This window comes from Theileria annulata, chromosome 4, assembly GCF_000003225.4.
Source record: "Theileria annulata chromosome 4, complete sequence, *** SEQUENCING IN PROGRESS ***".
NCBI classification, from domain to species: Eukaryota; Apicomplexa; class Aconoidasida; order Piroplasmida; family Theileriidae; genus Theileria; species Theileria annulata.
This window is the reverse complement of record NC_011098.1, coordinates 1,501,018-1,523,464: the sequence shown is the minus strand read 5'-3', so window position 1 is coordinate 1,523,464 and position 22,447 is coordinate 1,501,018. Positions and strand designations below refer to the sequence as shown.

General features: G+C 34.3%; 12 protein-coding genes across 12 annotated transcripts, besides 6 other annotated features; 6 read left to right on the top strand and 6 right to left on the bottom strand.

Annotated features, from left to right (window-relative positions):
* Positions 1 to 9: 9 nt before the first annotated feature.
* TA10025 (uncharacterized protein) lies at positions 10 to 723 on the top strand (the record flags this gene model as incomplete). Its single annotated transcript, XM_948319.1, has 2 exons — positions 10 to 31; positions 71 to 723. The coding sequence occupies 2 exons, from the start codon at positions 10 to 12 to the stop codon at positions 721 to 723; spliced, it is 675 nt and encodes a 224-aa protein (XP_953412.1).
* Positions 724 to 745: 22 nt separating this feature from the next.
* On the bottom strand, positions 746 to 4,088 carry TA10035 (protein kinase, putative; the record flags this gene model as incomplete). Its single annotated transcript, XM_948318.1, has 13 exons — positions 746 to 936; positions 990 to 1,030; positions 1,059 to 1,108; positions 1,138 to 1,257; positions 1,286 to 1,354; positions 1,383 to 1,543; positions 1,579 to 2,408; positions 2,448 to 2,589; positions 2,625 to 3,222; positions 3,252 to 3,287; positions 3,320 to 3,419; positions 3,450 to 3,664; positions 3,702 to 4,088. 13 exons carry the CDS (start codon positions 4,086 to 4,088, stop codon positions 746 to 748), a joined length of 2,940 nt encoding a protein of 979 aa, XP_953411.1.
* Positions 4,089 to 4,349: 261 nt separating this feature from the next.
* Positions 4,350 to 5,806, top strand: TA10040 (tryptophan-tRNA synthetase, putative; the record flags this gene model as incomplete). Its single annotated transcript, XM_948317.1, has 7 exons — positions 4,350 to 4,532; positions 4,630 to 4,744; positions 4,776 to 4,934; positions 4,964 to 5,049; positions 5,080 to 5,240; positions 5,270 to 5,403; positions 5,433 to 5,806. 7 exons carry the CDS (start codon positions 4,350 to 4,352, stop codon positions 5,804 to 5,806), a joined length of 1,212 nt encoding a protein of 403 aa, XP_953410.1.
* A 48-nt stretch (positions 5,807 to 5,854) lies between these two features.
* TA10045 (uncharacterized protein) lies at positions 5,855 to 7,685 on the bottom strand (the record flags this gene model as incomplete). Its single annotated transcript, XM_948316.1, has 2 exons — positions 5,855 to 6,331; positions 6,363 to 7,685. The coding sequence occupies 2 exons, from the start codon at positions 7,683 to 7,685 to the stop codon at positions 5,855 to 5,857; spliced, it is 1,800 nt and encodes a 599-aa protein (XP_953409.1).
* Positions 7,686 to 8,220: 535 nt separating this feature from the next.
* Positions 8,221 to 10,333, bottom strand: TA10050 (DEAD-box family helicase, putative; the record flags this gene model as incomplete). Its single annotated transcript, XM_948315.1, has 12 exons — positions 8,221 to 8,393; positions 8,423 to 8,715; positions 8,747 to 8,860; positions 8,891 to 9,000; positions 9,029 to 9,283; positions 9,314 to 9,391; positions 9,423 to 9,530; positions 9,563 to 9,694; positions 9,725 to 9,817; positions 9,848 to 9,931; positions 9,971 to 10,177; positions 10,268 to 10,333. 12 exons carry the CDS (start codon positions 10,331 to 10,333, stop codon positions 8,221 to 8,223), a joined length of 1,713 nt encoding a protein of 570 aa, XP_953408.1.
* Positions 10,334 to 10,609: 276 nt separating this feature from the next.
* On the bottom strand, positions 10,610 to 12,160 carry TA10055 (uncharacterized protein; the record flags this gene model as incomplete). Its single annotated transcript, XM_948314.1, has 1 exon — positions 10,610 to 12,160. The coding sequence occupies one exon, from the start codon at positions 12,158 to 12,160 to the stop codon at positions 10,610 to 10,612; it is 1,551 nt and encodes a 516-aa protein (XP_953407.1).
* Positions 12,068 to 12,160: a sequence feature (Signal peptide predicted for TA10055 by SignalP 2.0 HMM (Signal peptide probability 0.840, signal anchor probability 0.000) with cleavage site probability 0.184 between residues 31 and 32).
* A 928-nt stretch (positions 12,161 to 13,088) lies between these two features.
* Positions 13,089 to 13,259: a sequence feature (Signal anchor predicted for TA10060 by SignalP 2.0 HMM (Signal peptide probability 0.000, signal anchor probability 0.992) with cleavage site probability 0.000 between residues 57 and 58).
* Positions 13,089 to 14,757, top strand: TA10060 (coronin, putative; the record flags this gene model as incomplete). Its single annotated transcript, XM_948313.1, has 9 exons — positions 13,089 to 13,119; positions 13,228 to 13,351; positions 13,373 to 13,440; positions 13,478 to 13,549; positions 13,582 to 13,747; positions 13,784 to 13,861; positions 13,894 to 14,200; positions 14,231 to 14,578; positions 14,608 to 14,757. The coding sequence occupies 9 exons, from the start codon at positions 13,089 to 13,091 to the stop codon at positions 14,755 to 14,757; spliced, it is 1,344 nt and encodes a 447-aa protein (XP_953406.1).
* Positions 13,311 to 13,351: a sequence feature (1 probable transmembrane helix predicted for TA10060 by TMHMM2.0 at aa 39-61).
* Positions 13,373 to 13,400: a sequence feature (1 probable transmembrane helix predicted for TA10060 by TMHMM2.0 at aa 39-61).
* Positions 14,758 to 15,064: 307 nt separating the features above from the next.
* Positions 15,065 to 15,144, bottom strand: a tRNA.
* Positions 15,145 to 15,526: 382 nt separating this feature from the next.
* Positions 15,527 to 15,606, bottom strand: a tRNA.
* Positions 15,607 to 16,123: 517 nt separating this feature from the next.
* TA10065 (60S ribosomal protein L26, putative) lies at positions 16,124 to 16,597 on the top strand (the record flags this gene model as incomplete). Its single annotated transcript, XM_948312.1, has 2 exons — positions 16,124 to 16,154; positions 16,200 to 16,597. 2 exons carry the CDS (start codon positions 16,124 to 16,126, stop codon positions 16,595 to 16,597), a joined length of 429 nt encoding a protein of 142 aa, XP_953405.1.
* A 75-nt stretch (positions 16,598 to 16,672) lies between these two features.
* TA10070 (uncharacterized protein) lies at positions 16,673 to 17,328 on the bottom strand (the record flags this gene model as incomplete). The annotated part of the gene is made up of 6 exons (XM_948311.1): positions 16,673 to 16,854; positions 16,884 to 16,988; positions 17,020 to 17,049; positions 17,083 to 17,149; positions 17,182 to 17,236; positions 17,276 to 17,328. The coding sequence occupies 6 exons, from the start codon at positions 17,326 to 17,328 to the stop codon at positions 16,673 to 16,675; spliced, it is 492 nt and encodes a 163-aa protein (XP_953404.1).
* A 180-nt stretch (positions 17,329 to 17,508) lies between these two features.
* On the top strand, positions 17,509 to 18,744 carry TA10075 (methionine aminopeptidase, putative; the record flags this gene model as incomplete). The annotated part of the gene is made up of 8 exons (XM_948310.1): positions 17,509 to 17,647; positions 17,698 to 17,910; positions 17,953 to 18,072; positions 18,102 to 18,191; positions 18,221 to 18,291; positions 18,321 to 18,492; positions 18,522 to 18,569; positions 18,599 to 18,744. 8 exons carry the CDS (start codon positions 17,509 to 17,511, stop codon positions 18,742 to 18,744), a joined length of 999 nt encoding a protein of 332 aa, XP_953403.1.
* A 97-nt stretch (positions 18,745 to 18,841) lies between these two features.
* Positions 18,842 to 20,306, bottom strand: TA10080 (uncharacterized protein; the record flags this gene model as incomplete). Its single annotated transcript, XM_948309.1, has 7 exons — positions 18,842 to 19,150; positions 19,181 to 19,278; positions 19,307 to 19,366; positions 19,397 to 19,646; positions 19,677 to 19,862; positions 19,892 to 20,005; positions 20,202 to 20,306. The coding sequence occupies 7 exons, from the start codon at positions 20,304 to 20,306 to the stop codon at positions 18,842 to 18,844; spliced, it is 1,122 nt and encodes a 373-aa protein (XP_953402.1).
* Positions 20,307 to 20,364: 58 nt separating this feature from the next.
* Positions 20,365 to 22,207, top strand: TA10095 (ubiquitin C-terminal hydrolase, putative; the record flags this gene model as incomplete). Its single annotated transcript, XM_948308.1, has 6 exons — positions 20,365 to 20,477; positions 20,535 to 20,763; positions 20,841 to 21,038; positions 21,069 to 21,123; positions 21,156 to 21,181; positions 21,212 to 22,207. 6 exons carry the CDS (start codon positions 20,365 to 20,367, stop codon positions 22,205 to 22,207), a joined length of 1,617 nt encoding a protein of 538 aa, XP_953401.1.
* Positions 22,208 to 22,447: the final 240 nt, after the last annotated feature.

The window sequence follows — 22,447 nt, the reverse complement described above, 5'->3', positions numbered from 1 at the left end:
TCCTTGTTAATGTTTTATGTATATCTAGACTGTCATTTTTAACAATTTATCAAAATCTTGTTATGATGAGACAGTGGACTTTTGATTTTATTCTCATGTCCACTAACATCACCATTTATCTCACCAACACATTTAAATGTTTATAACCTTTTAAAAATGGTTGATAAATCCTGGACAACCTTTGTAAATGAGTATCTCAGAGAGGTTGAGAAGAGTAGTTCCAATGATTCTACTGACGATCAGGATTCTTATTTAGAAGATGAAACTAATGACCCCAATTCTGTTACAAAATATAAAAAGACCTGGTGTACCACAATAGAACGTACATTTGGCTACGCTTTCAGGTCATTTTGTCGGTTCGTGGTTCTAAAGACTCTCAACGAATCCTCCATAAAGAAAAAATATGAAATCAGTTCTGAAGATTTTCTGGACGTGATAGATCGCAACTTCAATTATGAAGAAACACATTACTCGTCATCTCTCCCCAATTACTACAAATCTTACCCTAGATACGCCAGGTGGCACAACAGAATGGTTAAGGAGAAGAAACTTCTGGGGAAGCGGAAAGGTCGTAACTTGAGCTTTATTAGGAAAAAACTTTCACAGAAGTTTAAGGCTAAAAGGAAAACATCTAAAGAAACTCCCGAGCATTTGCTGAGGTACAAGATTGTTAAACCCGTAAACGAATTCCCCAAAGTTTCTTTATCTGAAGCATTTGAATAGCACGTATTTAAATAAATTCAAATTATTCAAAGTAGAAAATTGGACAGTTGAGAGCTTCTTCTATAGAAGGCCTGTCATTTGGGTCCACTGAAAGGAAGCTTTGGATGAGTTTCTGAAGGTCACTGACTAGGAATAAACGAACCTTGCAATCCTCCGATACTTTATATGTTTGAGGGAATTTAACCCCCGATTTAGCCTCCTTGTACAATCGCTCTGTAAAATACATTTTAATTTTATTATTATTTAATAATATTTGCTGATTATACCCGATAGAGAACTTTTGTTACAGAACTTTCCAAACGGTCGACTACCAAATTATTAATTGTTTAAAGTACCTGTTGAATAACATTTCATAAAGAATGCAACCAACCGCCCATATATCAATCTATAGATTTTAATAGAAGTTTTACTAACCTTATCCGTTAGTGGTACTTTCACGTTCGGCTTTGTGTTGGCTAGTAGGCATTCAGGAGGCTGGTACCAAATCGTCCCTCCTCCTCCCCAATACACTTCATTTTCATCAGGTCTCACCACCTGAAAGTTTTTTATTCAGAAATTTTACCTTTGAGAGTCCGAAATCAGCCAACTTAATGTTCCCCCGGTGGTTCAGGATATTTCCAGGTTTAAGGTCCTAGGAAATCATAAATCAGTGAACTTACGCAGTGATGAACTCGCCCCTCGGGAAGCGTTTTCATGAAATACAACCCCCTAAGATAATTATTTTTTATTTTATGATACTGTAGTATTTGATATGTCCATGTTACGGCAAGCTTCTCTGGCACAGGGCCGTGGAGTTTTATATACCGGTCAAGATCTCCATCTGAATAAATATTTTAGGCTTTTCTCAACACTTACCATCACAAAGTTCTAAAATCGTAGCCAGCATGTTATCCCCCATTTCAAAACAAGCTTTCATATTTACTATGTTTGGGTGAGTTCTGCAGTTCTTGTGTATGTCGATCTCATTCTTCACTCGCATTACTACGTTTCCCCTCTCATGTGCGTCCATATCATGTGATAAAATGTGCAACTTAGCAGCTTGGACGGTGAGGGTGATTGGATCGAAAACCTCCCACACCTCAGCAAAACCTCCCTTCCCCAACATGTTTAGCAAACGGTATCCTCTCTTTAGTGGCGGGAATCCTCCCCATTTAGAGTTTCTTTCTGCCCAGTGGAGCTTGAGTTTTTTGTAAAGTGCAGATCTGCCGTTATCAAGTTTCTTCTTTAGTTCAAACAGCTCAGAGTTTGCTTCGAGGATCTGTTCGAGCACAAATGTGAGGAAGTCCTTGTTCTTATTCTTTGAGGTCCTGAGCATGTACAAGGAGCTTTGGAGCACCTTCATGAGCTTAATTTCAGAGTAACAGCATGTTGTGTAGAGAGTCCCATCTCTGAAACTGTCCTGGCTTGGAGGAACTATTACTCGGTTCGTGTCTGTTTCGTCTAGCCACTCCAGCTGGTGGGGAACACTAGTAAAGCCCAAAACGGGAGTTCCATCTGAGAACATTAACATCCCCAGCTCGTGCAAGACCAAGTGATACCCTTCCATTTCTCCTCTTTCCTCCATCTTACTGTATATCCACTTGTTAACTCCTCCAGACGGCACCCTGTTTGAGTAAGTTTCGTTACGTTCGAACTCATTATATGATGACATTGAGTTCCCAGAAGATGTATGATCACGTATTCTTCTAAACATGTTTTAATTACGGAATTTATAAGAAAATTACCTGGGTGTTGAGGTTGGCACGTTATTTCTTTGAATCAAATCACCCGCATCATGTTGATTATAGTTCAAAGTTACTGAGGGTGTCATTGTCGACTGGTCAACTTGATTATTGTTATTTGAACTGGCATTAGGCCCATTACATCCTACACAGGGATTACTAATAAAATTTTACTATTACTTGTTTTTGAGTCTAAATTTCTCTCCTCATCTTCAGAAAGCTGTTCCATGTTAATTTGTGTCGAACTAGCTTCCTTGGGGTTTGTATTATTTGACACTGAAACTCCAAATGGGATTGTAGTTTCTCTAGATGAGTTATAATCTTGGTTATTGTAATCGTCGGTATAGTTATAGTTCATATTTTCATAGTTTTGTGATTGAGTTTGCATCATTGGTGCCATAGGTGTAGTGTTTGCGTTACGATTATTTAGGTACATTTCCATATGTTGATTATTTTCTGGCATTTCAAGTTCGGGTGATGGTGATTGTGCTGGAACATTTTCACTTGATCTTGTTCTATTGATCTGATTGGATCTGCTTGGTGTCATATTCATTCCTCTCACTACTCTTTTGTTTGGATCCATTGACCTTCTCAAGCATGCCAATGATACTGTGTACAATTTCCTCCACCGTTTCTTGAGCATATTAGTTTCCCGGTGGAACTCTGATATGAAATCGCGTCTACCATACGTATTTTCTTCTGCGATAAGTTCGCACTCGTACATTTTCCTTTCACACTCCTTAGCCTCAGCTAGTATCTCGAAAAAGTATCTTGAAACCTAAAATCAATATACAAGTTTTGACTTACTGATGATGCCATATGCTTTGTCTTTCGATTTTTTTCCTATAAGCAGTAGTTTATCAAATTGAAACTACCTGTTTTTTGTACAGATAATCGTGGTAATCATTCAGCAGCTCGTTCAATGGTTTAAAGTATGATGGATTAAACCTTCTCCAGTCCTTAATATTTGCATCACTAAATATTTAGTTATGTTATTGAAATTACCTTCTGCTTTTATATTTCTTTGATTTGTTAGGTGATTTTAACTCAAAAAGGTCCGAATATTCCCGATCTTTCAAAAATGTTGTAACGAAATTCTGATTTATGTTCCTTAATTTATTGGAATAGTTTTCTACAAAGTGGTCTATTAAATATTTGTTTAAAGCGTTCCTTTTCCACTGTTTTGAGAAAATGTAATGTCTTCTATTCTTCTTAATCTCCTACAAACGTTGTATTTATAACATTTAATCTATATACCTTGACGAATTTCTCCGAAATTAGCTGTGCTGTGTAGTAGTTTTTATGTGTGTCGACTTCTGGATCGTTATTTTCCAAAAACGACCTAACATCTTCTCCAAATAATTCCTCAAATGGAACTTTATATGTTTTTTCTGACTCTTCATTTCTTGGTGGGCAATATGCCACCAACGTTCTTCTTGGAGTCTTGACTAATTTTGGGAGTACTGTGTATTCTATATTTGGGACTGATTTTCGTGTTGAAGAGTTATCTGGAGAGCCGATTTTGTTATGTTTATATGGATAATCTGAGGGTACTACGAAAACTTCGTGATTTTCTTTAACGTTGACAAAAACCAGTGGTATTGTAGAATCGACAGATTCTATATTAATTGTTCTAGTCTCCATCTTCGACTGTTTTATAAAATGTAAAATGATAAAACATTACATATATTTGGAAAAAAGGTTACACATCCTTGAATTTAATTTATTTTGATTAGCTTTATTTACTAGATTCCCCATCACAAATAATTGTTAGAATTAAAACTTTCTTTGAATTTTAAGACCCTTTTATCATTAATTTACACATAAATTAAAATTCTTTTAATAATTTTATAACTTTTAACCTCATTAATTCCCTAATCACCCACAACTTCTCATCGATATGATATGCATATTAAAAAAATTATCTATTTACTCACATTATCTTTCAAACTTCCATTTATTTATGGTTTAATCTCACCAAATAAGCTTTTAAAAGGGAATGTATCATTTATAAATTCTTCTAAAACCTATATTTTCCCGGGCAAACACAAACCTACACACAACAATGTAACCCTCTCTGGAATCCAGGTATTTTCCAACATATTTAAATGACACATTTTCTCACTTTTATCTGGAAAACTCATAAATTTTCTACAAAACTTCTCATTTATTATATTTTCTTTAGCCTACTGGTGAAATACACATCGGTAATTACATAGGATGTATTAGTCCTTGCTTAAAATACCAAAAATTACACAGTGATTTGAATGTTATGATCGCAGATAATCATGCAATATCAGGTTTTAATATCTTGTGGATAAATAAACTTAGGACTGAAGTCAAACGATAATTTGAAAAAATATATAAGGAGTACCATCGCACTTTCAATCGCATCTGGAATTAATCCAGAGAAAACTAGAATATTTGTACAGAGCCAGTTCCCACAGATTCTGGAACTAAACTGGTTACTAGGTTCCGTTGTGAGAACAGGTGAGCTTTTAAACTTAATTTGAAATCAGGGAAATTTTATAAAATAGCACAGTTTCGTAATAGACAAATAAAAGTATCCAAGGAAAATCTTGCAACTTTTTTGTACCCACTACTGGTTCGTTGACCTCAATTATCATGATTTTAGATGTCCTCGGATATATTTGCCTTGAATGCCAGTAGTATAATCGCAGGGCCTGACCAAAGAATCCATTTAACACTCGCTCGATATGTCGCAAGAAAATTAAATCGCTATCTCGACACAAATTACTTTATTGTTCCACAAATGGTAAAAGGATTCACTTACAAGTTGGTTTGAACACACGTATAATTTCCAGGGTCAAATCGCTATCGAACGGGAGGAAGAAGATGTCGAAGTCTTCAGAGCTAAAATATGATACAATTAATATGCTCGACACCGATGACGATATTTATAGAAAGATAAAGAACGCAAAGACTCAGAGTTCTGAAGGTATGAAAAATCAGTTAACACCGTTTTAGACGTTATGACTCCTGAGACAAGCAACCTACTTCACCTATACAGTTTCTTCTCCAATAAGCCATACCCTGAACTTGTCAAAAATACCGACTTATCAAAGTTGTTTGATTTGAAAATGAACTTGGCAGACTCTATTATAGATTTTCTGAAACCAATTAAGATGTTTGTTTTGGATATTTCATTTAAATTTAGGAAATATTACGAAATCATAGGGGATGATAAACTCTTTGACCAGATACTTTCCAAGTCAAATGAATACCTTTCACCAAAGCTGAATAGAAGAATTAAGGTTAGTCCAATTTCAACAACGTTTTCCAGGAAATTAAAAGTCTTTTCAACCTCTAAACTCCTAATGTACTACTTAATAATTATATGATTAATGTGCAAGAATACATTCAAGTTTATTTTTATTTTAAAATCTAGTTTAAAGCTTATTGAGTTGATGGAATAGACGGTATTTGAAAGAGAGCTTGAGCGGGTCTTCAGGGACTTCAATCTGGATCTCTTGGTTGTAATCTAGGTTTGGAGCCACAATGTTTGATGGATCAAGAAGAAACTGTCTTCTTTTCCGAGACTCTTTTTCTTGGACTAAAGACTCAGAGTCAGCTGAACCAAGGTTTCGAATCGCATTTTTCAGGTTTTCCATATCCTTTTCGTTATTTCTGCACAGGTTGATCATCTTCTCAGCCTCCTCCAGTGTGATCATGCGCAGCTTCTCAATGCTTATGAACCTCTCATCTATAAAGTAATTATTAATTATGAACAAACCCGAAGCATCACCACCTTTCAAGTGACCATGCGATTTATCCTGTTTTTCTGAGGCTCCCGAGTGGCTTTTGTGGGAAGATTTTGATTTATTCGTGTGTTTTGCCCTCGATACAGCTCGCTCTGGTTCGTAGTACTAATAATAAATATAAATACATTAAACTTACTTCTTGCCTTTTCCTTCTGGTTCTATGTGATTTGGTCCTTGTTCTTATGACCGGTTTCACTTCATCTATGATTTCTGGTGGAGCTTCAATGGTTTCTGCAGCTGGAGTTAGGTCTTCCAAAAGTGATTTATCTGGATCTGAAGGGTTCTCTTGTATGGGAGCCACTGCTTGTACTGTCCTCCTGTTCTTAGCTTTTCTTCCTCTATTTGATTTTTTCTTTACTGGAACATGAATTACTTGTTCTTCCAGGTCATATTGAGGGTATTCAGGCTCAATTTTCTCAGGCTCTAATTCTAATGGTTCAGGTTCAGGTTCAGGTTCAGGTTCAGGTTCAGGTTCAGGTTCAGGTTCGGCCTCAGCTTCAGGCTCCGGTTCAGGTTCTTCCTCGACTTTTGGCTCTTGAACTTGCTCATCTTCTTCGTTAAGAAACTCATCCACATCTAGAGGAAGATCTTTAGTGTCCTGGTCAAATGAAAAATCTGTCACGTCACTCATTGGTGTCCTAATATCATGTTCGTTGGGTTCTTTAAAGGATTCTTCACTCTTCACCTGTTGATCTAGAGCGGGTTTCAGAGCATCTTCAGGGATTTCTGTCAAAAGGTTATCCTCTTTAGGGAGTTCTGACTCAACTACCTCCTCCTTGGTGACATGAGGAGGCTCAATTGAAGGGGGCGGTTCTTCCGAAGATTTTGTTACGTACTTAACGTCCCATCTGCTAACCCTATTTCTTCTGGGCTGAACGGGAGTTTCAGAACCCAGTTTATCAGATGAAGCATCGTTTTCCGCTGATTTAACCTTCTTTGTTACCGTAGGCATTGATTGAACTCTTATCAACCTCTTGTTATCAAGAAGAGATTTTTTATCTGTTGATGGGATCTCACTTGACAATTCTTCGTACTTTGAATTGTTTGAATAGTTCGACTCACTTGAAGTGGTTACTCTTCTACCCGCTGGCTTCCTACCTGGTCTAGATGTTGATGTGTATGTTGTTGAATCTGTGCTATCCTGCCTATATCCATCCATTGATGATTGTTGGTATGCTTTTTGATCCATTGAACGTCTTTTTTCATGTGCTCTAGGTCTAGTTTTATGAACACCTGGTCCTGATTCCACGTTCACTGATGATGAGCTTGACTTATTTTCATCTTCCATCCTTGCGAACCTATCTTCATAGTATTTTATCTTCCTCATTTCTCTGGAACTCATCTTTGGGTCGAACTTGGGTGAGGATTCCATATTTTTGGCACTCTCGGCTTCATGTTTTGAGAACTCCGTGCTTTCAGGAGGATCTTCAGCTAAAGGTTCTACATCCTTAACCATCATTTGTAAAAGTTGAATAAAACAAACAATTAAGCTAGGCTAAAATTTATCTTTACAACAAAACTGTATCGATATCATGGAATAAATGTGATACATGGAAACATCAAAATAGAAGATTTAAAATGATAAATAACAGGATTTAGGCCATATTAAAGATCTAGAGTTTATGGCCAAGTCTTAGTATGTTTATAAAACGACAATTCTGAGAAAACTCATATTTATTTTACATAAAATAGTTACAAATTATTACTCATTTAAGTAAAAAAATTAAATAATTAATTTAACATCAATTATATTTTAAAATATTCACTGGAACTATCTTAAAATAATTAACACCATTGTGATGTATTACTACGATTTATTGGTCATTAAATTAAATTATAACAATTATAATCCTATTATATTATATTTTTGGGGGATTTACAAAAAAATTTAATCTTGATAATAGTTCACAAATTCTTATTTTTTGTCTTATTTATGTTCTACTTATCCTTGATCTTCCCATTAGTTCATTTTATTATTAATAATTTACATCTTTCTAGTTTCTTTTCTTCTTTTTCGCTATCCTCTTGATTTTTTTGAACTTGTTTTTGTTGATCTCATTCTTCTGTTCCTTATCCACCATTCTTTGTGTTTTACGATTCGCTTCCTCGAATTCTTCCTTAGATGCCATCTTCTTATCCTTTTTCGATCTAAACCACTTTCTTTTCTCTAAAAAAGTTTAAAACAACTAATTATACCTCTATCCTGATCCCCGTGAGTCTTAAGGGTCGCATCACACATTTTGATATCCTTTTCTATGTTCTCTTCCAGAAGCAGTTCTTTAATCTTCTCTTCCAGTTCATCTATTTTAGTTTTATACTTATTTAGGGTTGCAGATGTGACTTTTTTCTTATTTTTCGACAATGTGGCTCCAATATCGGATGTTTTTTTAAGGAAGAGTTTTACTTGTGACCTCTGCTCGTCGACGTACAGAGTAATTGCTTTTCCATGGGATCCCATCCTAGCTGTACGGCCGACCCTGTGTATGTACCTGAATTTTATTGTTTAGAATAATCGTATACCTTGTAATATCTGTTGGCAAATCCACATTGATTACTGTTTTAACTCCTGGTATATCAAGCCCTCTGGAAGCCAGTTCACTTGCTAATAAATAGTCGATTTCACCATTTTTAAATCTAGAAAATTAGTTAAACTAAAAAACACACCTTTCAACTGACTCGAATCTTTTTGACTGGGATAAATTCCCATGTAGTTCTCCACACTTCATGTTGAGGAGGTTGAAAATTAGAAACATGCGATGAGCTGATCTTTTGGTCTAAAAAGTTTAAATAAATCACTTTTACCTGGAAAAATAATATCGTTTTATCCTTGGAGTACTTTGTGCATAAGTAAAGTGCACAAGCTTCTCTGTACTCCTCTTTTGGAATCATCATCATCTCGAACTCCAGAGTTCTGGAGACCTTAGTAGGGTCGTCCACCTTCACATATACTGGGTTTACCAATGAAAGGCTCACTAACTCCTTGGTTTCCTCAGTCAATGTAGCACTAAACAACATAGTCTGGCGATTCCTGTTACAGTACTTCAAAACTTGAAGACACTAAATTAAAATATAAACGGTGTAGCTAACTTCATCTCTGAATCCCAATTCCAACAACTTATCCGCTTCGTCCATTATAACCACTTCAATATTTTCGACATTTATTGACTAAATTTGATCATCATTTAATTCAACATACGCTAGAATTTATTAACATATCCAGAGCTCTTCCAGGAGTACAAATTATAGTTTCTGGGAACTGCCTCAATCTATTTTCTTGTTCCTTTATTGGTATTCCTCCAGTCAACTAATGAAATTTTATGAAAAATTGAAGGTTACCAAAATTGCTTTTGAGCTCAAATACTTGGACAACGACTTGAAAACTTGAAAACACTGTGCTGCAAGTTCTCTTGTAGGGAGTATTACCAGTGCTTTAGTTCCAAATCTAGTGTTATAGGCTTGTTTTTCCTTCTAAATGATCGTGAATTTGATTCCATTTACCGTCAATTGTTTCAAAACTCCTGAAACTACTAATCTCTGCAGTGTTGGTATTAAAAATGATGCTGTTTTCCCAGAACCTTGAATCATCATTATCTAATATGAAATACCTGTTTCAGCTGTTACTAATAAATCCTTTCCTTCTAGTGCCAGCGGTATTACTTTCGACTGGATTATTGTTGGATTTTGGTATCCCATCTCCGATATTGCCTATTAATTATTTTAGTTATTATTGAGTTTATAAATAACTATTCCAACCCTCATTATTGATCTACAGAGCCCGAAATCTGACCAATTTAGGTTAGATAACAGTTTATTTTTTGCTTTAGGCTCTGTATTTAGGCTATTGATTTCATGATTAGCAGCTTTCAAATCTTCATTCCGTTCACTAACCAAATTCGATTCTTTATTAACATTTTGGTTATCGTATTCTGAGAAAAAGTCCAGGAATCCTTCCTATAATTTGTTATATGGAATTTAATTGAAGGCAGAATCATAATAATTTAAAAAATAACTATTCCAGTTCTACTTTTATCTACAAATTACTTCTACGTCTAGTATAAGTTCTCCGTCATCTGCAGAAGACTCATCTGATTGTTGATTTTTTTCCATTCTTACAGAATCTACAATTATTATACTCTTTGTTATTTAGGTGTGTATTACATTTTTCTTTACATTAGTATTAAATATATACAGACATTTTATTATAAATGAATTAAAAAATTTATTTAAGTAAAACTACATTATATTTTGTTTTGCCAATTATCCTTTCCCATAGTATATGTATGTAAGTATAAACTTATTAATATACCATTAAAATAATAATTAAAGAATATTTTAAAATTTAAAAATTAAAATTTAAAATTTATAAAAGTTTAAAATTTAAAATCATTGTGAATCTAATTGAACTTTAGCTTGTATTGAAAATGGATTACCTTTCGTTTTATCGGTAGTAATGATATAATGTACCTTCCTTTGGTCTGAGATTGTATTCAGAACCATGTTCGTTTGACTTCCGTTTTCACTTATAACAAGTTTGTGTTTAATATCTTTATCGAGGTAGATTTCGAGGTTTGGTAAAATTACGAATGTGGACCGACTCGCAGACTCATCGAAATGAAATACCTTAAAACTTCCGTGGTGACTTATTTTAATACCTTGATCCACAGAATCTGGAACCAAAGTTTTTAAAAATAGCACATTTTGTTCACTAACACTTTTCTTATCCAGAAATCCCTTTGTTCTATCCAAATTAAACCCGTATGATAAGCTTAAATCTTTTTCGAATTTCCCTTCCTTCTGAACGTATTTTTCGTGAGTTAAAATATTTTCCCTAACATATGTAAAGATCAACTCTGAGTTGTCTTGATTTGTTTTAATTGAATGAAGGGTTAGTTGTTCCTGAGGTAGAAACTTTTTATGAAAGTTAATTTGAATCTCTTGATCAACTTCATTAGAATCTTTGAATTCAAGCTTGAATTCCTTATTTGCCTGTGACTTGCTTTTAAATGCACATCCAGTTTTATCGTTGAAGATCAAGTTATCGAATGTTAATTCATTTGTTTCTTCATGAGTAGTTATATCCACGAATATTATCTGAGGGTCTATATCGTCAAACTTCCTTATAAGTGTAATGTCCATAAGTATAGGTTTGGAATCTCGCTTCGAAAGTGTATACTTTGTCCATTCTTTCTCACTAACTCTATTGGCGACAAGTATACTATATTCTCCGTTATTCTCCAAAAAACAGACGAAATTTTCTTGTACATCATTCTCTAATATTCTGAATGTGTTACTAACCTTTATTTTTGCTATAACCTTACCACTTGGTGCCTTGTAGCATTTTATTCCTTTTACCTGTTCGTGAGTAAACTCAGTAGAAGGTGTTTCTAAATCTAGCTCCATTGATTCTATTGTTGGTTTCGGCGCTTCAGGTTCACCTTCCTTATCTGATTCATCTTGTAATTTTTTAAATCCATCATCCTCTAGAAAAAATTCATCAGAAGACTGGTCCTCGAATAGTACGGTCAAATGACCGTCAAATGGCGATGTACAAAATACTTGTTGAGCTTTTTTTGATAACTCAACTTCCCCGCCATTTCCCTTTATAATCTTAATACTAGCATTTACACCACTTTTCACAGTATACTTTAAGATTCCTGGTATGGAAGTTGAAACTTCAAGTTTATCAGATATCTCATTGGCATTAACATCCAAAACTATATCTCTAGAACCGAACGAGATTCGACTAGATGAACCAGAACCAGATGAAGACCTGGTAAATGTTGAGAATATAGATGATTTTGTGCCAGATGTAGAACTTGGTCCATTAGTAGTAATTGATTTAGCACCTGTGATTGATGCTGTAGGAGCAGTTACAAATTCATTGAATTTAAATATTAAAATAACAAAAAACAAACGTGACCCTAGAAATAACATTTAAAATAACTCTATTTCAGGGTCAAATATTTTACAAAAATTATCTTGGAGACAACGATTTTTGTCGTCTGAATATAAAATTTAATAACTATGGTACATGGTTAATTTAAAATAAGCAGAACAAAGTATAATTGTACAAAACTACATTTTTAAAATAAAAGTTATAGAAGTTCGATGAAACTATGGGATTCCTTAGGAACTCATCATGTTGGTTTATAAGGCGTGCATGATTTATCTAAGTATTTAAAAATTATAAATTTATACACAATTATTGTTATTCTCTCTCTGTTAAAATATAGAATCTATAATTTGTTCCCATATTTACAAAATTCTTCCTTATATAGATACCAGTGTTTCAATATTCTCATGTTATATATATTTGACTTATATAAGATTATAGAAAAATAATTAAAACTAACTAATTTTTTGTATCATAAACTATTTGCTACTAAGTTAGGTTATTATTGGTTGGTTGTAAATAAGGTTCGATTCTTAAAGAATCCGAGTTAATTTTGGCATAGTCATAATTAAAATTTTATATATTAATAATTAAACTAGTAATTATAAGAAATTCTGTTTTAAAGGTATTATTCAAATTTATTTGTTGGTACATAAGTATCACCTGATTTCTTGATCCATACCAACAAATAATAACTATAGGGTAACATATTGTAACTAATCATTACAATTTATTTGTTGTAAAATTATAACTGTTGTTTAATACTAGATTCTAAGATTCTAGCACCTGGATGCACTCGTAGTCGTCCATTCACTATTAATGTTAGTTTCAACGTCTATTAATTATCTATAATCGTTTTAATTCGCAAATTCTTTAAAAAAGTAAGGATTTATTACACTAATGTTCAATTCTATTTGAATCATTATATATTGACGTAGATCCACTCCAATTTACACCAAAATTAATAAAATGGGATGCATCAAACTTAAAAATATTTTCGGTACTCATACACATTCTTTTTGATTATTTCAAATATTTATTTTTAAATAATTTAAATTCATATTAAACTATCCTAACTTTATTTATTTTATACCTGAGCATTTGATAGGCGAACACTGGAAACAGTCGTATCGTGACCTAAAAATCAGCGCCAAACCAACTCAATCCTGCGGATTAGCATCCAGCTCAAAGAACATCGCTGTTGGTTTTATAATTTTATTTTTATTTTTCTAGTTCCCCTGGGATGTCGGCAGCGGTGGAATCGTTTCAATAATTGACATTAACAACTATGAGAGAAATCCACCAGTTTACAAGCTCTTAGGTAATTGACAATATCCAAGTTGAATAATAATTAACAGGACATACGGGATCAATTCTTGATATTGATTTTAATGGATTCAATGAGAACATTCTTTGCTCATCTTCTGATGGTAATTAAACAAAAATCCTTAATTTACTTCAGATTGCTCAATCAAAATTTGGGATATTTCAAACTTAGAGTCTAAAGAGTTAAATGAATCAACTTTTACTCTCCAAGGACACAGAATGAAAGTTACAAACCTCAAGTGGAACCCAACTGTTGACTATGCTCTTCTTACCACATCTTTCGACTGTACGGCTAAAGTCTGGTAAGAAACTAAGAATTATATTTATGGAAAATTTAGGGATGCATCAAACGGAAAGGAAATATTTTCAACTTCTATTTGTGAGCATCCTTCTTCATGTTCCTGGACGCCTAACGGGTAATAAAAGTTTACAAATAAATGGAATTCAGAGACAAGATTTTAGTTTCAACCAAAGAAGCAAATGTATCACTGATTGACCCGAGATCAGGAAATTGCTGCACCAAATTCAAGGCTCACGACTCGAATAAGTTGACAAATGCTTTATGGCTTGGAGGACATTACGGAGATGACCACTTATTTACGAGCGGTTTTGTTGATAATAAGACCAGACAAATCAGGGTTTGGGATACACGCAAACTTGACAAACACTTGATTTCGAATGATATCGACAGTTCACCTTCACCCTTGATTCCACACTGGGATCCTCAAATTGGGTTGATTGTGCTTGCTTCAAAGGTTAATTCCTTCATCACAATTTTATTTTAGGGAGACTTAACAGTCAGAATCTTCCAATACATTGATAAGGAACTCAACAGGGCAGGGGAGTTCAAGGCCACTGGCTCCATGAAGTCTTTCTGCTTGGTTCCCACTGATATTTGTGATAGAACGAAGTGTGAATTAGGAAGGTTCTTATTCAATACTGATTGCAAACAGATAAATCTTACATCCATGTTCATCATCAGGAGGAATTCCGCAACGACTATGAACGAACTTTACGGAGAGGAATATGATACTGCAAGGTACTCTGTACGTGACTGGGAAGCAGGAATTGAGAAGAACTTGGGCAATCTTACAATTTCCAAAAGCAAGTGCACACAAATGATCAAAGATAAGGTTGGTCCAGAATAATTAATTTACTTTAGGATGCCGGATGCAAGTTTAGAGAAATTTCCAAAACCATCCAGGAGTGTAATGCCAAATACGGAACCAACTTTAACAATCCAGAATTGATCCCGGTCTTGGAGCAACTTAAAGACAACATTACTGATCTTATTAAAACAATCAAGACGTAAATTATTGTACATCCTCAAAACCTTAACTCTGTTTTAACGCGTAAGAATCATAACATTTAATGTAATAGCGGATTTACATGGTAGATTTTTTACTACCAATTATTTGAGTTGTTTGACATTTTCAGGACATATCAATCAATGGGAAGATTATAATCGAATGTAGTGTTATTTAAGATAATATAGGTAATCAAATAAAATAACTTAGTGATTCTACACAAAATTCAAATTGTCACCACCAAAAGTTTGATCTAAAATTCATTAGCACAAATTAAAGCAACTACAAATTAAAATTATGTAGTTTTTGCCAGACAGGGTGGCCGAGTGGTCTAAGGCGCAACGTTAAGGCCGTTGTCAGTAATGGCGTGGGTTCGAACCCCACCCCTGTCAATTCTTTTTATTAATTATAAATAAGATTTTATTTAATTTTTAATCTTCCTTGATGGGAATTTGATGAAGAATCCAAAGATTTGAGAAATTTGAAGATACAATGATAGGAGCCTTCCACACACCCCAATTCATTTCAAATACACCCATTCATAAATTAATCATATTTTGTCTACATTTTATTTAACATATTATCATTTTCGAGATTCCTTAAGAGATTTATGTATTATTATAGAATACGACCATGTATATTTGTAACCCAACTGACTAGTGAATGTCCTTACTACCCATTTGAACTAAACTACACAAATAATAAACAACGTTGTTTGTAATGTTAAATGAGATTATCGAATTATATCAAAGTAAATTTTAAGGTTAGAGAAGAGACAGGGTGGCCGAGTGGTCTAAGGCGCAGCGTTTAGGCCGCTGTCAGTAATGGCGTGGGTTCGAACCCCACCCCTGTCATTATATCAAGACGTGTGTAACTTTGCTTTACTTATTTATATATGATATATTGATGTACCGCTTGGACCTATCAACTCTTATAAAGTAATAATAAACGGTTATAAACATTTGACACATTAGAGTATAGATTTAATATTTGCAACTGGAAACATATATTATCAATTAAATAATTAATTTACCCAAATTCTATTAAAAGTACCACTCATTTCATCAATCTTCCACTTAGTACTACGCCAATATATCACACCCCATACCTATATTGATGAATCCAAAATACATTCAAATTTTACTACATAATTTATTTATTTTTATATAAATTATATTTCACAGTATATTTTATTACTGGTAAGCATTTCTTGACTATTTGACTTTTAAACTATTATTTTTAATTACCATAATTGTTTTAACTAACAAGAAGATTCTTTAGCTTAGATAATATAAACAATTAAAATCAATAATTTGCTCTAATAGCATTATTTTAGGAGTTTTATTTATTCAATTTTATATTTGATTAAATATGAAGACAAGCAAGAGTTGGTTTTATTACAGTTAACTAGATTCAAAATTTTAAATACTTACTAATTGTTTCTTAGCCGTTTCAAGTAGTAGAAGGAAGAACCGCAAAGCCCACTTCACTGCCCACTCAAGCAAAAGAAGGATAATCATGAGCGCAGTTCTCTCCCGCGAACTTAGACAAAAGTATAACGTCAGATCAATACCGATCAGAAAGGACGACGAAGTCATGGTGGTGAGAGGACATTACCACGACAGAGAAGGAAAAGTGACCCAAGTCTATCGTAAGAAGTGGAAAATATACATTGAACGTATAACAAGAGATAAAAACAACCGCGAAAGCGTTCAAGTTGGAATCCATCCCAGCAATGTCGTCATTACAAAGCTGAGACTCGACAAACACCGTCGCAAGATACTTGAAAGGAAAGGAAAATCGTCGACAAAGGGAAAATACACCGAACACGACGTTAAAGTATAAATATAGTTGTGAACAACAAATACATGATAATTCTACCCAAGTTAAAATTTTTACATTTATTGTAAAGTAAATTTATTAGTTTGGAGTTGGGACCTGAGAAAGAAGACCACACATGTTTTCTGCCAATTTTCTTGAGTCTAACTTCGAAACGTCCTTATTAAGACCCATAATTTGGGAAAACTCCTCAAGTTCTGATTTGCTGAGCTTCTCGCCTCTAGTTGAAAGAAGGTTAAATAATCTTGGCTTATCAAGGTATCCTAAATATGTAAATAATACAATTTGTTACCTGAGCTGTTTTCAAACAAACTTAAAGCCTCAGCCAGGGCCTTCTCTGTGGGAGGACGAGAATAAAACTTTATGAAGCTGTTGATGAAAGTCTCAAAATCAATTCCTTAAGTGTTAATATCAGGAAAAAACAATACCTTTGGAACCATCGAGATCCTTAAAAACCTCTAAATTCAAATTATTTAAACATCGAATCTAACCTGAAACTATCGAGTCCAAACGTTTATTTGAAACAGTTTGACCAAATGATCTGAACAATTTCCGAAACTAAAATTAAAATTTAAACAGTTCATACATACCTCATCCTCATTTATTAACCTATCTCCATCCGAGTCTACAAGCTTAAACTGGTCCCTGAAATATATATTTATTAGACCCTTTTAAAATGTGTACCTTATCAGCTTAATATGCTCTGCGTTGAACCTCAATTTTTGACCAGAAGCCATTTATACATGTAATTAAACTTAAAAAATAATAACAAAAATAAACTAGTGTAAATGTGTTATAAATTTATAGAATAAAATAAGGTTGCACATGGGGAACAGAAGAATCACTAAACTAGAATTTTTAACATGCTTCTTCGACATAATGATAAATATTTACTTTTATGATGATTTGTAACATAAATGGCATTTAAATTTACCAAGAATTTAATGAAAAACTCCGTTCTTACACCAAAACTTGTTTTGGAAAAGATATCCAATAATTTGGGCAATAAGAATGGAATAAAATCCGGGAAAAACTTCAAACAAACAGTTAGATACGGTACGGATTTATATCATATTTTTTATTGATAATTTTAACTAAATAATTAGGCGAATATCCCGTTTTATCGCATGATCCTATACCTAAACATATAGTGAGACCGTTTTACGCCCAGAATCGCACAGAAGATGAGTTGAAAAGATACTATACCCAGAAACTCCCATTCGCTGAAGTCAAAACCGATGAACAAATCTCTAAAATGAGATCTGCTGCAAAAATCGCAGCTAAATGTTTGAAGCTATGCCTGGATTCCACAGTAAAAGGTTAGTAGTTCCAGCGGTTTATTCTCTTACGTGAATTTTCAGGGGTCACTGCTGATTTTATTGACAGAAAGGGTCAGGATTTTATCGTAAACTCCGGAGCTTATCCCTCCGGTGTTAATTTCCACGGGTATCCCAGAGCATTGTGCATCTCCGTAAATGAGGGTAACTGGTTTTCAGATATTGTATTTTAGTCGCCTGTCACGGCATACCTAGTATGAGGCCTTTTCACGAGTCTGACGTTGTTTCCTACGATTGTACCGTTTTTTATGACGGTGTATTTGGTACCTTTTAATTTATTGACTTTTATCAGGGGACTGCGCTGGTACTTGCATAGTAGGAGAGGCTCCAGAAGAGGCCAAAAAACTAGTTTCAGTTTCAAGGGTATTTCTTCCTCTAATAACCCTTTTTAGGAATGCTGCTATATCGCTATTGAGAGCTTGAAACCCGGGGTTAAATTTTCAAAGATGGCTGAACTTGTTACAAAGCACGCCGAGAAGAACGGGTTTTCAGTTATTAGGGAGTTTGGAGGGCATTTTATCGGCCACATGCTCCACATGCCTCCAATGATCCAGTTTTCTAACCGTTAGTTTTCACGAATTAAAAGTTTTTAGCCAGCTCAACACCCGGCGTAGCTGAAGAGGGACATATTTTCACCATTGGTACTTTCGGTTCATTTACAACTTTTTAGAACCCATAGTTTGCCAAGGAGATAATTCTATATACACTTGGGAGGATGGCTGGACCATCGCCACAGCAGACAACGGCTTGTGTTCTCAATTTGAGCACACTGTTCTGGTTACTAAGGACGGTTGTGAAATATTAACACTTCCATAATCTCATTGACTAGTTGTGGACTAATCTTATACATATACACGTATATATACACATATAATTTTCTTCTTTTCTACACATTACATCATTATTTTACAGGTTATTCATAATCGTCGTCATCAGATTCCTGGTATTCCTCTTCCTTGTCCTTGACCCTCACGCCAATTAACTTTTTCTTACTCTTTCCTGAGAAACCATCGTCTTCTGGTTCATCATCTTCATCGTCATCATCTTCACCTTCCTCTTCTTCTTTCTCAGGTTTCTTAGAGGATTGGGACTTCGTTTGACTTTCAACCGGGAAAATGTTGTAAACGTCTGAGTCCTTGTATTTTGTCCATTCCTCAGTCTTGGGGTTCCCATGTTCATCAAGCTCACGAACCAGAATTGGATTCTCATCAGAAACGCAGCCCTGGTGCCACATTACAAATTGTTAACTTACATATATTATCCACATAAGAATGTCCTCATGTGGGTATGGTCCATGGACGGCAAGCTCGTCCTTTACCCACCTGAACTCGTAGTTCTTAAGTTCCTTGCCTATAAGAATTAAAAATTACTTACGAACCGTTGTTTTTGTAGTTAATGAGCGATTCGATAATTTCCTCCTTTGTCATGAAATACACGTCTAAAGCTTCTTATTTCTATTTAAACTAACTCTGCCAGGTCATGGTAAGAACATGCGCTAGGTCAGAAACTTCAAATGGTGATTTTTTCAGATCCTTTTCACTCTTTTCCTTAAATTCTTTAGATTTTAAGTAATCCGAAGGGGTTTGTTCATCTTCCAACATTGAGATCAGTAGTCTAATTACTTCAACTTTTGGTAAATCGTAGATCAAGTCCACTGTTTCAGATCGTTTAGAAGGTTTTACGACTCTCTTTGGACTTTCATAGACAACCTGTGTGTCCTAAAAATCTCCATTAGACCTAAAACTTACATCAAACTCTGAGGTTTTCAATGATTCTAGCCAGGGATCTTCAACTTTCTTTTCTTCCTCAGTTTCTTTGGCAAGTTCCTCTACGAACTCTTTGTCCAGAGTGCTCACATCTTTAAAGTCGTCGTCAATCTTTGTCAAGTGTTTGGCTTTTTTTGATGAAACGCTTTCTTCATTTCCAGGGTCGTTCTGCGGTACATATTAACTACTGAACTAACATCTTGTTTTTTTGGAGAGGTATCTTCTTTGGTTTCTTCAAAAGGTTCTCGATCAACATCATCTACACAGGATTCATTTCGCAATCTCCTCCGTTTACTTCTGATATCATCAATCTAAACCATTTTTAATTTTAGATATATATTGGTTTATATTTAACTTGGTTAAAAACCAATTTTATAGGACGCCAACCTCCTTTCGAGAATACATAATCAATAATGTGGGAATAAAAACGCTGTGTTAATTAAATCCAGCATTATTGAGAGAAAAATTAAAAATAATCAATACTTTGGATATTAGTATTGATTAAACAAAAGATAAAACAGGAATTCTAATTAGACGATTTCTATAGACATATAAAAGTGACACCGAACTTAATGAGGTAATAACACAACTCATGTATGATTTATCCCACATTCATCAATTAAACATGAAAATTACAAAACTTTAAATTTAATTAATTTTTGTACACATTATGGACGACCAAGGCAATTCTGTGATTGTTAACGTAAAGTGGATGGGCAAACAATTCGACGGCTTAAGGATGAGCTTAGATGAGCCTTTAGAATCCTTTAAAAAGCAACTTAGGTATTAATTATTTAATTATAAATATGATTCTACGCAATTTACTGTTTATTGTTTCAGTTCTCTAACTGGTGTGCCTCCTGAAAGGCAAAAAATAATGTTCAAGGGTATAATTCCAAACGACGCCGATCTATCAAAGATTAAGATCACTAATGGAGCTAGGCTTATGCTAATAGGAAGTGCTGAGAAGCCTCCTGAGTGTATTGAAAAAGTCCGTTTCTTTGACGAATTGTCGTCACAGGAAAAGGCCAAATTTATGAATGAGAACATTATTGTTAAACTTCCACCGGTATTTCACAAAATTTATATTATTAATAATTAGAATTTTATGAATATAAATTATGCAACAATGTATAATTTTGTTAGGGTATAATGAATCTGGGAAATACATGTTATTTCAATTCGGTAGTTCAATTCCTATTCCCAGTTACTGAATTATGGAATTCTGTTTCAAAGTGCTTAGAAGGGAAACCAAACACACCAGATGTGAATTTTGCAAAGTCACTTCTTGATATGAAGAAACAGCTGAACCACACCTTGGAGCGTTTTGTCCCCTTGGTCCAGGTATTTATGCTAATTTTAACATCATTTTAGATACAATTCTTGAGGAAAATCAACCCTTTATTTTGTAGAAAGGACGACAAAACAGGTAATTTTGTATTTTAATTGACTTTAATTTAGGAATGTATATGCAACAGGACGCAGAGGTATTCAGTTTATATAATTTTAAAATTTAGGAATGCTTAAATTGTATACTGGGAAATTTAAACTCTTTATCTGAAGAGAAGATTTCAGAGAATGTGTTTGGGTTTTCTATGGTTTCAAACACAAAGCCTGTTAAGTCTGAGGGTTCAGAACCATCCGAACCATCTGAATCAGAAAAACCCCCTGAGGAAAGCGTAACCTCAGTGGAACATAATTTGGTACTATCATGCTATATGGGAACTCCACTGAAGTCTGTGGGCACCTTGATGGATGGGATTAACTTGTCTCTTAATGAGGAACTGTTAAAATTTTCAGAGAAGGACGGCTGCGACGTTTTGCATAACAAGGTCACCAAACTCAGTTCTCTCCCCAAGTACTTGATAGTACATCTTGTCCGTTTTGAGTGGAAGCAGAAGAGTCAGGTATCGCATACGGACGCAATCAAGGCTAAGGTGTGTCGAAGGGTTAACTTTGAGAGGTACATCGACATCACCAGCATTTGTTCTGAGGTACTTTATTTCCCAGACATTTTATCTCAGGAACTCCAACAAAAACTAAGAGCTGCCAGATCTCATCAAATTAAAAAGGAAGATAAACTAAACGAGGGGTTAAATGGAGAAGTAAAGGACGGGAATAAGAGTGAGGAGGGTGAGAGTTGCGATGTGGAGATGGTAAATTTGGATGGCTATGAGATGTCACCCGGGGAATATGCTACTGGGAAATATGAGCTTATTTCTATAGTAACGCATCAAGGAAGAACAGCAGATGCAGGTCATTACATATGTTGGACCAAGGATACCAGGGAATACCCGACCAAAAATAGCTCAAACAACAATGAAAAGGATTTAGATAACCAAGAGAATCGTGAAAACGAGCCTAAAAAGAAAAAACAAGTAGATATGTGGATAAAATTTGATGACGATGTGGTCTCAGAACACGATTGGGGATCTTTCGATTTGTGCGGAGGCAGGAGTGACTATCACATAGCTGTATTACTATTATACAAATCACAAAATACAACACTATAAAAAATTTTAACCTGTTAATGCAATGTAGAAGTAATATTTTAACTATAAAATTCTAGTATATGTTAAATGAATAGAGGTGCAAGTTTGAATTTTTAAAGTTGAAAAAATTTGCTAAAATGTATCATAAAAACAAAGTGTTGATATAATAGTTATATGAGCAAGTGAATTAGTCCCATAGAAATGTATTGATTTGGACTGTAGGGCTGATCACGACATTCAGTTTAGTAAATATTAATTAAA